Source organism: Drosophila erecta, unplaced genomic scaffold (assembly GCF_003286155.1).
Source record: "Drosophila erecta strain 14021-0224.00,06,07 unplaced genomic scaffold, DereRS2 tig00000055-arrow-pilon, whole genome shotgun sequence".
Lineage (NCBI taxonomy): Eukaryota > Metazoa > Arthropoda > Insecta > Diptera > Drosophilidae > Drosophila > Drosophila erecta.
Window position 1 is genome coordinate 5,272,917 of NW_020825200.1, and position 16,653 is coordinate 5,289,569.

Below are 16,653 nucleotides of genomic sequence, written 5' to 3' on the forward strand. Positions count from 1 at the left end.
TGCATTAGTTTTATGTGTTGTAAATTTTATTTATCAAAAAACTGGGCTTTGTTTTTGGTTTTGTTACGTTTACAATAATCCCAACAGGGGCTCCAGATTTACTTTCGTTGCAGTGGAGGCAGTGATTACTCTTCTCGACCCCTCTTCCATAATTATATTTGGTATGTGGCATATGGTTTTAGCTTTTAGGTGTCCACGTAATTAGATTACATCTCCACGGAAAATGGCACTGTTCAGTGGTTGAAGTTTGTTTGTTTGGTACTCGAGTTGGGGTTTGGATCGTTATCGTTTCCTGGATAGGATAGCAAATGACTTAAGACAAATATTTAACTGCTACTTAGTTCGAATTGCAATCTAGGGGGCGGTGGTGTCCTCGCGGGGGCGTCGGTTGTACTGGCGGTTATTGCCTCCATGGCGAGCATACTCATTGAAGGTGTGCAGGTTGCTCGGGCGAACCCTTTGCTGGTACCTTCCGTTCAAATAGTTTGATGGGGCGCGAGAGCGTGTATCTGAGCTCCAAGAGGAGCCTGTGGACCAGGCGTTGGATCCTGGATTGGAACGTGCACTGGAGCCCGGATTGGAACCTGCATTTGAGCCAGTGGACCAGCTAGAGTAAGATCCCGGATTGGAGCCTGACTCTGCTACGGGTCCGGAAGACCAGCTAGATCCAGCATTGGGCCTCGATTGCCAACTGGCGTTGGATTCGGAGATAGAACCGGGATTGGACTGGGAGCCAGCACTGGAAGCCCGGCCGGCTGTCCAGCCTGACCTACGATCGAAATCTGTGTTCGGAAATGAAGGATAAGCTGTGCCCGAAGACGATCTTGAGGACCAGCTGGGAGAAATTCTCGAGGCAGAACCACTGCTTGAACCGGAAGACGCATATTCCTTGGAATATGCACTCCGAGCCACAAGGCTGTTACCTTGACGACGGCAAACCGTGCACCTAGAAAATTATTTCATTATTTATATGCATATGTATGCAGCCTGAGCAACCTCATTAGCTCAAGTAACACACCTGCTAATCTTGCTGGTCAAATCCGCCTTGAGCGTCTGTTGGCGCGGCTGTACAAACTGATCCTGCTCCTCGATGACGGTTAACCAGAAGGAGGCCAGTGCATCGTAGTAGTTGCACCGTCCATGGCCATGGCACTCAATCACCGGCTGGGCGCGGAACTCCTCCAAGCAAGAGCCCGGGGAGACGAGGTTCTGTCCAACGCCTCCGACATTGTCCAGCGTGCTCTGAAATTTTGGATAACAGTGGGTTAACGTAAGATTCTCAATTCTGAGAGTAGTAACCTACCATGAAGTAACTGTAGCCGGTCCACATTTCTTCCCAGCCGCCGGGGCAGTCCGGAATGGACATGGATTGCGAGTGGAGGGCAATAATCCTGGTCGCCGTCTCGCACACAACGCACCTAGGGGAAACACATGGCAATAGTCAGGGGATTCCAGGGGAGGAAGGAATTGGCACTTACCGCGAGATGTACTTTATGAGGTCCCTGCCCTGGATGGGCGCCATGGTCATTGACATCGGCTCGGCGGTGGAAAGCCAGAGACTGTCGTCGTTGTTCTGAGCAAAGTGGCAGACGTTGGTAAAATCGCACAGCATGTACGGCATGGTGGTGAACCTCATCAAGCAGGAACCGGCCTGACCTAGATCCTGACCCACTGCTTTGCTGGCGGCCACGTTGCCGGACAGTGAGTAGCCCTCCCAGAGCAGATTCGTGTTGGCAGGACACTGGGGCACGTGAACGGACTGCGAGTGGCGGGCGAAGATGAATCCGCGGCTCTTGGGCGCCGGCGGCGCTGGCGCTGGGTCACCTTGCGGTCCGGGAGGACCAGCCTGGCCGGGGGCTCCGGTCACGCCCATATAACCCTTGTCACCACGTAGTCCTTGCGGTCCATCGGCGCCGGTGTAGCCCACCTCGCCCTGGTCACCGCGATATCCGAAATCACCTCTCCGTCCCTGTAATCCTAATAGTCCTAGTGCGCCGGCTTCACCTTCCTCGCCCTGGAATCCATCAAGTCCGGGCTCGCCGCGATCTCCTGGTCGGGCCATGGAGTAGGAGTAAGTTACACCTGGTTGACCCTTGGGGCCGACGAGTCCGTCCATGCCATCAATTCCACTCCAGCCGGCGTCGCCAGTGTCTCCCCGTGGTCCTGGGGCACCAACCCGTCCGTTTTTACCCGAAAGTCCGGGGTATCCTTGCTCACCCTTTGCGCCATCCCAGCCTGGTTCGCCCTGGAAGCCGATATCTCCGATGTCGCCCTGTCTGCCAACAATCGCATATCCAGATTCACCGCGCTCACCCTGCCGACCCATGTCGCCAAGCTCTCCTTTTGGTCCAATAAGTCCATGACGACCATTGCGTCCTGGTGCTCCCGTAAAGCCGACATCGCCCCGTGGTCCAGGGGGCCCCTGGATCGCGGGTCCCTTGTGTCCGCTCGGACCGTTGGCTCCATTCTCACCCGCTGGTCCTGGTGCTCCCTTCTGTCCAGGGTAGCCGTGACGACCTGGGCGTCCGTCGAGTCCAGCAACACCCTCTTCACCTCTCTCCGCCGGCATTGTTATGCCCGGAGCACCTCGAGGTCCTTGGTCACCCGGGAAACCCTTAGGGCCGTTTGCTCCATCGAATCCAAGTTTTCCAGCGTAGCCAATGTCACCGCGTTCGCCCTTGGCGCCGGGAGCGCCAATAAAGCCAATTGGTCCCGTGTCACCCTGCTCGCCACGTTCACCATGTAATCCTCGATCTCCGGTGTAGCCACGATGGGAGCTCCAATCTGTCGGCTCCACTCTACCCGGGAGGCCGACTTCTCCTTCGTCGCCCTGCTCACCCTGCTCTCCCCGCTCACCAAAACTGCCGCGTGGTCCTTGATCACCAATCACACCAGTTGGTCCATCCAGGCCCACAACTCCTCTCTCACCCTGCGGACCTTTGGGTCCCTTGGCTCCAGTAAAGCCAGTGGCGCCCTTCAGGCCGTGAGCTCCGTTGCGTCCAGGATAGCCATTCAATCCAATGGCTCCTGGCTCTCCTGGTCTGCCCTGTTGGCCGGCGAATCCGCGATCTCCTCGCTGTCCCTTTAGTCCATAGCGACCGGGAAGTCCATTGGGTCCAGGACTGCCCACTTCTCCCTTGCGGCCAACAATTCCATCAAGGGCCGGTTGTGAATCTCCAACGGGTCCAGGCTGTCCCTTTGCTCCGGGAGCTCCTGGATATCCGACGGGTCCGGTCAAGCCGGATTCTCCACTATCACCCTTAATGCCACTGTATGCGGCCCCGCCTTTCGCGCCTGTACGTCCTGGGTATCCAGCCTCTCCCGGCTCACCCTTGCGTCCGGGATAACCGTTAGCTCCGGGATAGCCATCCGGTCCATTATCACCGGAGAGACCTAAAGAATAGTAGGTACCGTATTTTATAGACTGGTTTATAGGATAGCTGATAAGCTATGATTAGACAAAGAGAGCAACCTCTTTTATATGTAATATATTTAGTCCAGATATCCGCTCACCTTTAGGTCCGAAGCTGCCATTGGGTCCACGAGGACCGATGTCCCCCTGCCGTCCGGTCAATCCAACTTCACCACGCTCTCCAGCCTCGCCAATCGTACCTCGAAGTCCGGGTATGCCAGGACTACCGGGCAGGCCCTGCAGACCCGCACTTCCGAGTAGTCCACGGCGGCCAGAGAAGCCGATGTTGCCCTTGGCCCCGTTCTGTCCATTCTGTCCCAGCGAGCCCACTTCTCCCTTCTGGCCCTTGATTCCGTGCGGTGCCTGGCCACCATTGCGTCCAGGCTGACCCTTTGGTCCGGGCAGACCAACCTGGAAGTCACCTCGCTGGCCCTTGTTACCAGGCAGTCCTTTTTGTCCTTCTGCGCCATCTGGTCCCTGCCCACCCTTCTCTCCCTTGGGTCCTGGACGGCCGGAGTGTCCGTACTGCCCGGGTGCGCCGACATCACCAGGTAAGCCCTTAATGCCTGATAGACCGGGCGGTCCAATTTCTCCCTGAATCACCTCCTGACCAGGTACACCGCGTTGGCCCTTGTATCCAGGGCCGCCATCCAAACCAGGTTGACCTTCCTGACCGGGTAATCCGGCAGCTCCCTGCGGTCCGTAATCGCCAGTTGGGCCGGGATAACCCTTGGCACCAACGGGTCCAGGAATAACTTGACCAACCGGTCCACGGTCACCAGTTTCGCCGCGAAGTCCAATAGCTCCTTGCTGTCCCTTGGCTCCCTTTACGCCCTTCGGACCGGTATAACCATCCTCACCAGGAGCACCAGTTCTGTCGTAGATCGGACCCGGATTCGGCTCACCCTTGACGCCCTTGAAACCGGTGTCACCATCGGCACCGCGCTCTCCCTTAAATCCGTTATATCCCGGCTCGCCGATCAAGTAGATAATAGGAGTGGTGTTATTCCTTCCGGGAGCTCCATCAATACCATCGCGTCCTGGCACGCCATCGCGTCCCGGGAAACCGGCATCGCCATAGTCGCCGCGCTGTCCGGTTTCTCCGCGCTCACCCTTGCTACCAACATCTCCATCTCGACCCTTGACACCATCGTCACCTTGCTCTCCACGACGTCCGCTCTCGCCGTCTTCACCTGTTGCGCCCTTCTGCAAAGAGCCAATGGTTTGCACCACTCCCCTGGGTCCGGGTGCTCCGACTTTGCCTGGCTCGCCGGGAATACCCGGTGGACCGGGCAGACCTTTGTGACCAGCCCTTCCGGGATTTCCCTGCAAACCCTTTGGGCCACGAACTCCCATGAGGCCCATAGCTCCGCGGTTTCCATGGTCACCCGAAAAGCCGGTGTTGCCCTCCTGACCACGGGGTCCTCGGGGTCCAGCATTGCACACGGGGCAGTCGTCACCGCGTAATCCCTTGTCACCAGGCTGTCCACGTAATCCATTTACACCATCGTCACCGGGAAGTCCACGGGAACCGGGCGGTCCCTGGGATCCGGGAGGTCCAACGATATTATAGCCCTCGCCGGGCAGACCCTTGTCTCCGGGCAAGCCGACTTCTCCGCGATCACCGCGATATCCCCCCAAACCGTCTTCACCGTTCTGGCCAGCCTCGCCCTTGGGTCCGACCTCATTTTGTCCGGGTTCTCCGTGCAAGCCGTATCGTCCGGGAAGACCAGCTTCGCCGGGAGGACCCTGCGGTCCCGGGGGACCAATGAATCCATAATCTCCAGCCTCACCGCGTTCACTACGTCCAGGCGGTCCGCGTTTGCCATTCAAGCCGGGGTCTCCTGACTGACCAGCTGGACCGGTGGGTCCACGACGTCCCTGTTTGCCGGGCAGACCTGGTAGACCCTGCTCTCCGGGCTCTCCGATGTCGCCCTGCGATCCAATCGGTCCGGGAAGCGATTGACTCAGACTGGGATCGTAAATTCCGGGGGGACCAGCGCGTCCTTGAACACCGGGCATGCCAGGGAATCCATCCGTTCCGCGCTCTCCTGGGCTTCCGTCCAATCCATCAGCTCCAGTCCAGCCGGGCGCACCCTTCATGCCCTTGTCTCCAAATCGACCGGGCTCACCATCCTTACCGGGCTTTCCGCGCTCTCCGGGTCCTCCGATCTCACCTCTTGCACCCGGCAGTCCATTGCGGCCGATGGCGCCCCGTTCGCCGGTCTGTCCCTGTGGCCCCTCATCGCCTTGGAGTCCCACGTATCCCTTGTAGCCCTTTAGGGTGTCGTCTGGCTTCAAAACTCCCGACAGGCTGTCTCCTGGCTCACCCTTGGCACCAGGTGGTCCAATCAGTGAGTATGGCAGCTCCGAAACGTCACCAGTGTCGCCCTTGGGTCCCGGCAGTCCCGGGTCTCCCTTCTCGCCGTTTAGGCCAGCGTATCCAGTGTCACCCTTGCTACCGCGATCGCCATCGAATCCAAACGGACCCGGACTGCCTGCCTGTCCGGTCTCGCCGCGATTACCCTTGGTGCCCTTGGAGTTGATGCCGCCCTCGCCAGCCTCACCGGGAGGACCCTGCTGACCGGGCTTTCCCGGCGGACCGCGAACTCCGTTAATGCCGGGTGCTCCGCTTGGACCCTGCAGACCAGGCCGTCCGTCGCAGCCATCGATTCCACGGGGTCCTGGTGTTCCAGGCTCACCGCTTTTACCCTAGATGACCAGAAGGTAATGGAAATGATTACTATTTGTCTTGTGGCAAATGAAGAATATATCCATGAAATACATTAATAACTCACCAATATGCCAGGGTAACCCATTTCACCTTTAGGTCCGATATCGCCCTGCAAATATATTTATCATGCATAAGTCATACATCATTTAAGGACACAATGCCACTGATTTCTTACGCGATGTCCTTTCTCGCCTTGTTCGCCATACTCGCCGACGTCTCCTTTCTCGCCGAGTGGTCCTGGTGGTCCATTTGGGCCTATATCACCGGCAGGTCCTTCCAAGCCGGGAACACCAATGAGTCCTGGGGCACCCATACGTCCCTTGATTCCTTTGCAATCGCATATCGTTGTATTACAGATCTGAAATCCAGAATACATATGTACATATATATTATATAGTGACTCGCACATGTTGCAGGGCAGCCCAAGGAATATGGAAGCAGGCTTGATTGCCCCTGATTGAAACCCCCATTTGGGCAATCGAAGATGTCACAATCAATTCGTTTTCTATGGCTTGTGCCATTTGCTAATGGCGCAAACTAGGAACTAGCTGGATGCTGACCAAATCTATATAAATAAATTTAAACTTAGCTAGCTTTCAGCTTATACTGGACATGACTTGAGCATAAACTTGGGTATAAGTGTAGTTTAGCACTTATATATCAGTTTTTTGGTGCACATACCACTTCAAGTTGAAGTCTGTAAAGTGGACTATTTGCCTTGCTGTACAATCTTGTTGAAATTATACGGAAATGACCTTTGCCTTTATAGGGTTTCTGCTGGATGGATTTGTGAAAATTCCTTTGCATAGTCATTTGCAAAAGTCAAACGAAATCTGGAAATCTGGGGCCGCCTTAGCCAGAAAATCAACAATAATAAGTAGAGCTGCAACATTTTTCAGCTGCAGTTCGCAGCTTTAATTGCACAGTTTCCGTTTGCAATGAGATAATCTTCTATATGAGTACGTTTACTTTTGCCCAGTCAATTGAGCGAGTGCATAGAACACGCTCACTGGACCTCGGAATGAAGTTGAGGGTATTCAGAAGTGAAAATGTGGCAAATGGGCGGGGGAAACCGCTGGAAAATGCTGCAAATGCTGGGAAATGCTGGGAAATGCTATCCACATGCAGCGCATTTTTAACCCATTTAATGTGCATTTATTTATAAACAACAAGAGCGATTCGGTAAAAAGCGATTATCTGGAATATCTCCCATTATGAAATCACTTTGAAATCCCATTTTTGAGGTAGGTTGAAGAAGTGGCAGAGACACACCTATGTACGCGGATTTATTTGCACATTGGTTGCGGCTTCCTCATTCATGTCAGCATAAACATCCTTAGTTGTATTTAACGTATTTATAGAATTGACATAATTTCAAATTTCATGTTGGTTAATTTTTGTTGGCCCGAATTTATGACCGCCTTCATTAATTTGGAATTTCAGTGGTCGTTCAAGCTTTCCGCCGACAGTTCCTCCAAAAAACCATTTCAAGATGAAGAAAAAACTGCACACATGTTGCACGCATGTGTCGACGTTCTTTGCGTAAAATCTCAAACATTTTTGCATACGAAATTTGTTGTTTAATTGTCTGCTGCCTGGATGAATTAGTGTCAAATGTTTGGCAAATTCTGTTCTGGATTTACAAACACCTCCGCCGACTGGAGACTTATGGCCAAAATGCAAGCGACATCAGCAGAGTTCAAAGCCCCGGAAGATCGCACTCTATTCGATTCCCAGAAGGGAATCTGTTCGCAGGAGATCAAACCATCTGTTAACTAAATATTCACATCACCAAATCCCGACACGAGAACTCCAAAGGTAAACAACACCGCACACTGAAAGCTGAAAAGCTAGAAAAAAACTAGAAGAAAAATAAAAGACTGTGCCACTGCGGTGAACCAAAAGATGTTGTTCTCCCCGGGCGAGCCAATGAACAAAAATCCGAGAAAATGCAGATACCAAAATAAAAACCAATTTTCCCCCCTCCGGAAAATTTTCTGCGGCTGCAGGTGCACCAAAGCAATTGCACTCGATTGCTGGAAATGAGAAGCATCTCACCAACTGGGAGAATCATCATAATATGTGGGGGTGTACCCAGTCCCATAATATTCGAGCATTACCACATATTTCGATCAGTTCTGGGTCCCATTCAAGTCTTTGGTTTCACAGCACACATTCCTTCAATCGAAATAAGTGCAAGAGAAACCGAAAATATCCAAAGGCGACACCATCGAATTTCATTCAATCAATTTGCCAAATCTGAAACCCAAGGAATCCTTCTCGCATAACACACATAAAGCCATATTATATATCTGTGAAGATATGTACGAGTATATTGGCCAGCAAATGTATGTCAAACTGTGGAAATTGTTGCGGTAACACGTTCAAAAGTGACAGCACTGCAATTTCCTTGAACTTGACACTGGGCCACATATGCTACATATAGCATACTATATGCTGTATGCTACATGAACGTTGTGCCCGTCCACATATATGGGCCACTTTTTTTTGGATTTTTTTTTGTTCTTCGGTTGGCAGACGGAAGACGCACTACTAAGTGGCGTCGTCGAGGAGGCGAAACCACTTGAAATCGAGGGAATGGGAGGGGCTATCTGCTGTTCCGATGGCTATTGCACTGTGCGCTCTTCTTTCACATATGTACTAATGCATACCCGTACGATACCCTCGATTCCGCCGATGTCAGCAGTGGAGGCAGTGACTGGGAATATTCGCCAAACTAATAACAAAATTCCTCAATGGGCACGCGTGTCTGCGCGAAGTTGGCTTACCACGTGTTGGGCGTCCCCACTTATAAAGCGAGAGTGCTGGAGAGGATTTGGGAATTTCAGGTGGAATATGGGGTGTGCTTAGTCGAAAGAACCCACTCTCGTTTTTGTCCCTTGGGTGATACAATCAGTTACGCCACTGTGTCTGACCAAATCGGCGGACTATGTGCGGACTATATGTCGACTTAAAGATGCGATTCTCTGCGAGTGGCGCGCACTTAAGCGCATTTACACATGTTAATGCCAATTGCGCCAGTTGCCCGTCCATCCAAGCATTCAAACCATGGTTTAAGGTCAGCGCGAGGCCGCCACACGGATATATCTTGATATCTGGCATATATCTGAGGCGACAATTGGGCACACCCACCCACGCTAATCGCTTGCCGGGCGGAAAGCTACACAAATGACGAGCGCTCCGGCTGCAGCGTAATGCATCTGAGCAACCAAGTTTATTGGCCCGACACGTTCTGGATATATGTATGTATCTGACACACATACGTGTATGTATGTATGTGCAAGTATCTGCAGTCTGTGGTCCTGGGTATCTGATGACAATCCTCGGGTGCCAACTTTTCGCCTTTTCGCCGAACTGTAAGCGATACTACCTTAAACTCTGGCCACCAATTCTACGGACTGCAATTATTCAGGGAATGCAAAGCGCAGCGAAATGTCTTCGAAAGAGATGAAGCCACTTGGGGGACAGAGATGGAGGGCTTGAGAAAGAGAGGGAGACAGGGAGACAGGGAGAGAAGGAGAGAGGCGTCTGGTAATCTGGGTCTCAAAGTTGGTGGCCTGCTACGCCCGGATGTGGCATACAAAAAAAAAGAAACAATAATTATAATTATCAGAATGTCATATACAAATTACGGCTGATAAGACTGGACACAGTTTCAGGACGGGAGAGCGGATTTAATTAATATATTTCAAATTTAGCATTAAATTATATTTCATACACATGTGCGAGTATACCCTACACTCGTTTGACATTTATTCGTATTCTTTCTCGAGCTCTTGAGGACAAAGGGGTTATCTGTCGCAGACTTCAATGTGAGCTCTTTGTTGCCAAGGAAGACTGTCAAAGAGAGGATACTATTAACTATTGCTCATGCGATCTAAGACTTTAGGTTGTTAGATATACAATGCTTAGAAATTTCTATCTTGTCGACGCACTTTTCAAGCCCGAGACCAAGACTCCGATGCATCTATCGAGGATCCTTTTGTGCGTCACAGTTGACCCAATTTTCCCCGTCAGACAACACGCGCCATCAATCAACCGCATTTTCATTTTCACATTTATATGGCCCACGAAATGGAGTGGGAATTTCGCACCATCAACAATAGCAACAACAAATCTGTTGTTGAATGTGCATCATAAACGTTTGGAACACTGCACACATGCAACAATGAAAGGCATTCGAATGAAGGTATTAGACGCAGGAGTACTAAGTAAAATTTAAAATCTAAATTCTTTATTATTTCACTTAAGTAATTCTTTTATATCATTGGCAAATTGGGAAACCTAAATTACAAGCCCATTAGAAAATCACAAACTAACTTCAAATAGTTGGCGACATCCCACAAATGCATTTTATTGACCATTCAACCTAGTGGCTCATTGCAAAAGTACCAGATTCATGGCAATGCATGCGCGCCAGTTGGCATAAAAACGCCTGATTTGGGGCACAACTACAGGGTAGCAGTAAAAAAACGTATATGGGCCAACATATGAGCAGCGTGTGATTGACATGAAAAGGCAACCCCCGCACATACTCACACTAACATTCATGTGGAGCATAGTATAATGGATGCACATCTGGACGGGCGCACTTGCAGCATGACATCATTTTGCTCCGGCTTGACATTAAGTCAACATGTGGAAGAGACGCAGAAGAATCTGCACTCCCACTGGCACATGGAGAACACCCACGCACTCCGTGCGCCTGGACCTACTGGACCAGTTGGACCTACTTGAGTGCCCGGTTACGGCATCATGGCGCATAATTGTTTGGACACAAGCCTGACAGATGATAACTAATTGCCGTGCACTCAAATTAACATTGAAATTGATGGACAGCGCGCTGTCACAACTGAATATTCGCAACGATCGTCAATAAAGTGGCGATAAGGAAGCGCCAAGTGATTGAATCGCCTCTGGAGTGGCACCTGCCCCGGAATCTAGGTATTCCTAGGAGTCCGAGTTGCGAACTGATCAAATATCTGGCGAAAACTATCTTGGGTCCTTGTATCAAAGCAACTTACCAGATTGGAAAACTAAAGTGTTTTCTATTAAAAATTTGTTGAAAATCATAAGTCATTCCATATGCACCCCTTATCGTTCGAATTTCTCCTCAATTAAATTTCACCCAGTTATAAATCGTTTGAAATCATCAACCCATCGGTTGACCATATCAATGGCTTGCAAATTATTCAGGCAATCAAAGCACTAGAAAGTTAACCAAGCAAATTAAGCAGAATTTATTTTTAGCCATGACAGTAGATGTCTGCCTTCTGAAATGGAATCTCAGCATACATTGTATATATGCCATATAGTGTCTAAATATATGTATAGAATTTCAAATGCTCAGATGAATATCAATTTCATGAGCCCGTACGGACTGATAAGGCGGCAAAAAGGAGAACAACGAGCTGTAGTTATGAGACAGATGACTGATAACCTAATTTCACTAGCTTCGCTCATAAATAATCGTTTCAATTTACGAAATTCATTACAAAGGCGGCTACTAAGTGGTCCCTGTCCATATCACTCATACGACATGTTGTCCATATCGCGCACACACACACACACACACACACAGTGAGAGAGAGACTTCGCATAATTTCCGCATTCAGTTGCAGATAAATAAATAATTGAGTCAAATTGAAATGCAACTCGCCAAACAATTCAGCTCAAGCACGCAAATAAACTTCCACAAGGAGTCCAACAATGAGATGATGATCATTGTTGTCCGACCCGCTGCCCCTCTCCCTTTTTTCTTGGGCGGTCTCCAGTCGGATCCCCTCTTCCAGCTGGTCCCCATCCCATCCCCATCCCCATTTGGCCCCGCTCTGTCTGGCCGGCGGTGGTCAGTGATTTATGCCAGCATCATCGAATCCCTTCGGACCAGGATCGTTCATAAACAAAAACCCAAGGAGAGCGAAACTGAGGACTGAAAGGGAGATGCACCGTAAGAAATAGCTGCGTGGAAAGTAGTCAAAACTACAGTTCATACTAAGATCCTAATTTTATAATTCGATATTGTATGAAATTGTACAAATTAAATGTAGAAATGACGAATGTTATGAAAAGTCGAATATATGTAAGTCTAAAATCTCTCGTCCTCTTAAAGATTTATATGAAAATAAAGCAAAATACAACATTTTGAAATTCACGGTATATTTCAAAGATTTAAAGTAATTTATTTATTTGGTAATTTTCAGTAAGTAGCTACGATTTTTTCTAAGTGCACTATTGAAGTTTCTAAGACTTTGGACAGCAACAGCAGCCGCCGCAGAAGCAACAAAACAACAAACAGCCAAGAACTTTCAATTCCAATTTGAAATGGTGCAGAACGTCAAAAGATTGCCGCCTCCCCACCCCCTGCAGCTGCCCTCCTGGCAACCCTTCTTTTCAGTAAATCTCTAAGAGAGCCCCTCACCGATCACTTGAGCTGCTGCTAATTGTCGGAATCGAGCTGCACACACCCACACACACACTCACAAACTAGTGCTGGAGAACACTTATTCACAGGCAATAACGGCATTTCCATACATGTACACGTATTTATAGCTGGACAAGTGCAGTAGAAAAGAGAAGGGGTATGGGTGCGTGGGGGAGAGCGGGGGTGGTGAAGTGGGGAGAGCGACTGATAAAGACCATTTATCAAAATTCATTCATGGAAAGCCTCAGCTGCATCTGCAATCGATGAGTTCATCTCTCTCTCTCATTTGCTCTTCGATTGAAGCAGCTCTTAAGCGATCGGTTTCTCTTTTCGTGGAACGGAAAAGGAAATCATTTGTTCGGTTAATGAAGCTCCAAACTGGTTGCAAAACCCATTGCGGGAACAGTTTTAGAGCCACTGCGGGATAGCTGTTAACTGTTTAGAAAGTATTTTCAAATGATGCTGGTATAAATACCCTTAAAAATAAAAATTCGATATTTACATGATAAATACAATACAACATTTGAAACAAAATTGGTTAAACGACTTAATATTTTGATTACTTGTAAATTATTTGTAAAAAGAAAGTTTAAATTAGTTACACTCATTTTATGTATTCTATGTAAATTATTAAAAATAAGGAAACCAAGTAGATAATGCACATCAAATATTTGCTTATAGCTTGTACATAATGCATAGATTGCGCACATACAATGTGTGTTTTTAATAACGCTCTAATCAAAGCTAGTTCTGGCGAAAAATGTAAGTCCCAATTGCATTCAGATTAACTTAATGCACACATGCTTATAATATATTTAATATATTTTTTCAAACACTGTAGTAAAATCAACTTTTCTATAAGCCCTAATTTTTCGTGAGGGTAACCGGAGCAACGGTAGCTAAGCGAAGTCAAGTTTTTCAGCGTTTTGCGGTTAGTCTTCCATTGGCAACCCACAAGACCTGGAGACCTGGTAGCTCTCACTCGGAATCGGGGAGTTAGGGTCCCAAGCCCATGGCATTGACCACGTAACCGAGTGCGAAAAGAGCTGGGCATCGTATTACCAAAGTAGTCAGACGAGCTGCACACACTTATGATGGCAAACACGTGAGCGATGAGGCCAGATTTCCAGATCCCAGCAAATTGAGTACACGAATTGTGTATTGAGAAAACTGCTAAACTAAGCTGAACTAAACTCTGATCTCTGGTAAAGGCAATAAGTCAAGCCAAGCCGATAGCCTCTGCGACACTTGTTTCAATTCTAATGTGTATTTATTCTAAATTCGAGTCTAGAAAGCCATGTCGCAATCAGCGGACATGCTATCAATGGCGTCAATGCCGCCAACATAGCAATAGGTCTAATTAAATGTGTAGATCAGCGGGCAGTAGCCCAGTCGCAGCCTGATAAGGCCGGAACGCCATCAAAAAGTAGATGCCGCCGGCATGTGCTCCATTTTTCATCCAGCCTTATGAAATCTCTGCGATCCATAACCATCTAAATATCAATGTACAAATAATTTGGTATATGTGCAAGGTACTCTATTGGGAAACTCAGCGCTAAAAAGTAGTGCATAGTTTTTGGGGCAACAGCTTTGCACTTGTGTCGAATCATATCTCCTAATGAAATCCGTTTCCTATTTTGTAAAAATCCGAATAATCTATTAAATTGTTTTATTAACCAGGAACCTACGCATTATTTCTGTGCTTTTCATTATCATTCCCGTTTCATTTAACAAATGATTATAAACCAATTATGCGACTAATCTCGCAGTTATTAAATATAATTTTAATTGCCAGCCGGAAATGGCCAAAAAAGAAATGTCCTCCAAACGTAAAGATTAGGGGGTTATCAATGAGCGTTATCGCCAACCTCTTCACCTAAAACATTATGTTGCCAAAATTATTTAGTGACATAATCGATTCCAAGCTGGACTTGGACTCCAGTGAACCCCCAGAATCGGGAACGAGCTGAATGGAATTATCTGTCGAAGCCAAAGAGTTGTAACTACGCGATGTTTTCATGCCGGAAGTGTGAATGAATCAAAGAGTGCATTGCTGCAGAATAACAAGAATAGCTGCGGTGATTAAGAGTCGAGCTCCGAGCTGACCCAATTTTATATAGTTGCTTATGGTTGATACTAAATGCAAAATCAATGACTACTTATACAGTTTGGGGAACATTGGAGGACATGATAATTTTCTTCCAAAGTAAAACACAATAATATTGGTTCAAGTAAAAACAAACTTAGAAATTAAAAATTGATGGCTGAGTTAATAAAATGTGTGTTTACAGTTAGACAATCACTTTGGGTAGTATTTGGCAATCCCGCAAATTCAAACTGTGTTTCGGTTTGAGAAGCACTTTAAATAGCCTATTGTAAATAAACTTTACTCAGTGATTTTAAGACATTAAAAAAATAACTTAAAAAAGCTTTTAGAACTACAAGCTAAAATAAGTATTTATGATTCGTATGATTTCGTTTATGCTTAAAAGTTGAAGTCCTTAGCTTGCACTTACCTTTCCGTTCGCCAAGGTAACGGAAACCAGGCTGCCCAACAGATAAACGGCGCCCAGAAGACCCGAGAGATACCTTAGATCTCTGGGTAACATCCTCGATGGGTCCTTTGGTCCTATCCGCAACGTATTTATGTCGCACTCTATCTAATTGCCTCTGTCTCTCCCCGCTTAAAACACACACGAAACTGCCAACGAAATAAGCATAAATTAGATTTTGAAATTGAGGAATTTTCGATTCTTATTCAATCCCCTAAAGAAACCGACATTAGCAAATCAAGTATTAAAGAGTTGTGAATCGGAAAAGTGTGGGAAACTAACGGAAAACGCTGATTTGCTGCTGCTGCGATCGTCGGGCACAGCACTCTCCCCACATGTGGAGATCGTCTAGCGTTCGAAGTATTACTAAACACGAGCCCCGCCAAAGAAATTTGAATTCTTCGCCCGCTCGCTTGGCACGCTCGGCTCCACTCGGCTCCGCTCGTAATAGTTCGGCCGTTCGATCGGCTCTCGGCTCACCAATACCATCGCAAGGCGAAGCTGCAGTGGTGTGCGTGTCGCAGGCACAGGCCAGGGACAGGCCTGGATGGCTGTTTCGTTGGAGATTTGGCTGGATGTTTGAATGTAGATGTGGCTCTGGTTCTGGCTTCGGTTCGGAATTTAGCACTTTGACGCCTTGAAACGAGGAAATGAGGAACAGAGCCCTCTAACCAAATCAAATCGGGCCGATTCTAAGCATACAAATTCTAGTTCCTATTTTGGTACCGTTTCTCTGATGAGGTATAATTGTTCTTATTCTCACTTCTGGCTATTAATTACAAGTCTGCTAGGAATATAAAAATTAATAATTTTCGCATTTTTAATCTTTAAAGCTTGGTACTGCAATTGATTTTAATATGCACTTTAACAGATCGATAGGTAATAAAAGGACACATACCATATTATTATTACTAAAATTTAAGTGCCAACTATCGACACAACATTTTGCTTACCGGGTATGAGCAAGTCTTTATACTCAACTCCAGCTTGCCCAGTAATTTCAATACAATTAGATGCTAGTTTGTTTGTCGCGCTCCTCGTGATTAGGTTAAGGCTTTTTCATTTAGTACTTACATATATTGCATATGTAAGGCTGATAAGACTGATATAGCTGAGTATTTCCTGTTAGAAAGAACTACTGAACAACTGAAAAAAGAAACAAGTCCCAGCTGCTCTTGCTCTGTGCTCCAACAAATCCGACACAGAAACACCAAATTAGAATCTTTCGAAATTCGAGCTTGATTTTGAGTTTTGGGGCCACAGTGTTTTGAAATAACTCTTGGTAGGGCTATAATCAAGGCCTTGTTCTAGTTGGGAAAGAGTTCTTTTGTTCTAGGGTACGTGCAAGTCGGATATGGTCTAGTGGCCTTAATAGGTCTCTTCTCAGGAAGCTGCTAGATTGTGATATGAAATGATGTCGCACTTTGCCAGCTTAAAATGAATTATTTTAAGTTCAAAATTAGTATGTAAATATAAGTCGTACTTACTACCAATATGAATGGATCTTATA

The 16,653-nt window shown here is 47.6% G+C and overlaps 1 protein-coding gene across 4 annotated transcripts; it reads right to left on the bottom strand.

The window, feature by feature from the left end:
* Positions 1–4: 4 nt before the first annotated feature.
* Positions 5–16,327, bottom strand: LOC6540689 (collagen alpha-1(I) chain). 4 transcript variants are annotated; one of them, XM_001968718.3, is made up of 9 exons: positions 15,426–15,837; positions 15,108–15,292; positions 6,322–6,504; positions 6,211–6,255; positions 3,514–6,124; positions 1,479–3,393; positions 1,304–1,418; positions 1,019–1,242; positions 5–946 (listed from the first exon to the last, which is right to left on the bottom strand). In XM_001968718.3, exons 2-9 carry the CDS (start codon positions 15,198–15,200, stop codon positions 355–357), a joined length of 5,778 nt encoding a protein of 1,925 aa, XP_001968754.3. In that variant the 5' UTR covers positions 15,201–15,292; positions 15,426–15,837; the 3' UTR covers positions 5–354. The 4 variants fall into 4 exon arrangements, with proteins under 4 accessions (XP_001968754.3, XP_026835405.1, XP_026835404.1 ...); XM_026979604.1 differs by lacking the exon at positions 15,426–15,837 and adding an exon at positions 16,218–16,327 and having other exon boundaries at positions 355–946; XM_026979603.1 differs by lacking the exon at positions 15,426–15,837 and adding an exon at positions 16,097–16,184 and having other exon boundaries at positions 355–946.
* Positions 16,328–16,653: the final 326 nt, after the last annotated feature.

Coding starts and splice junctions, on each gene's coding strand:
- LOC6540689 (XM_001968718.3), bottom strand. CDS start 15,200: ATGTTACCCAGAGATCTAAGGTATCTCTCGGGTCTTCTGGGCGCCGTT. Junction 6,125..6,210: donor TGGGTTACCCTGGCATATTG/GTGAGTTATTAA, acceptor CTGGTCATCTAG/GGTAAAAGCGGTGAGCCTGG. Junction 3,394..3,513: donor TGGCAGCTTCGGACCTAAAG/GTGAGCGGATAT, acceptor ACTATTCTTTAG/GTCTCTCCGGTGATAATGGA.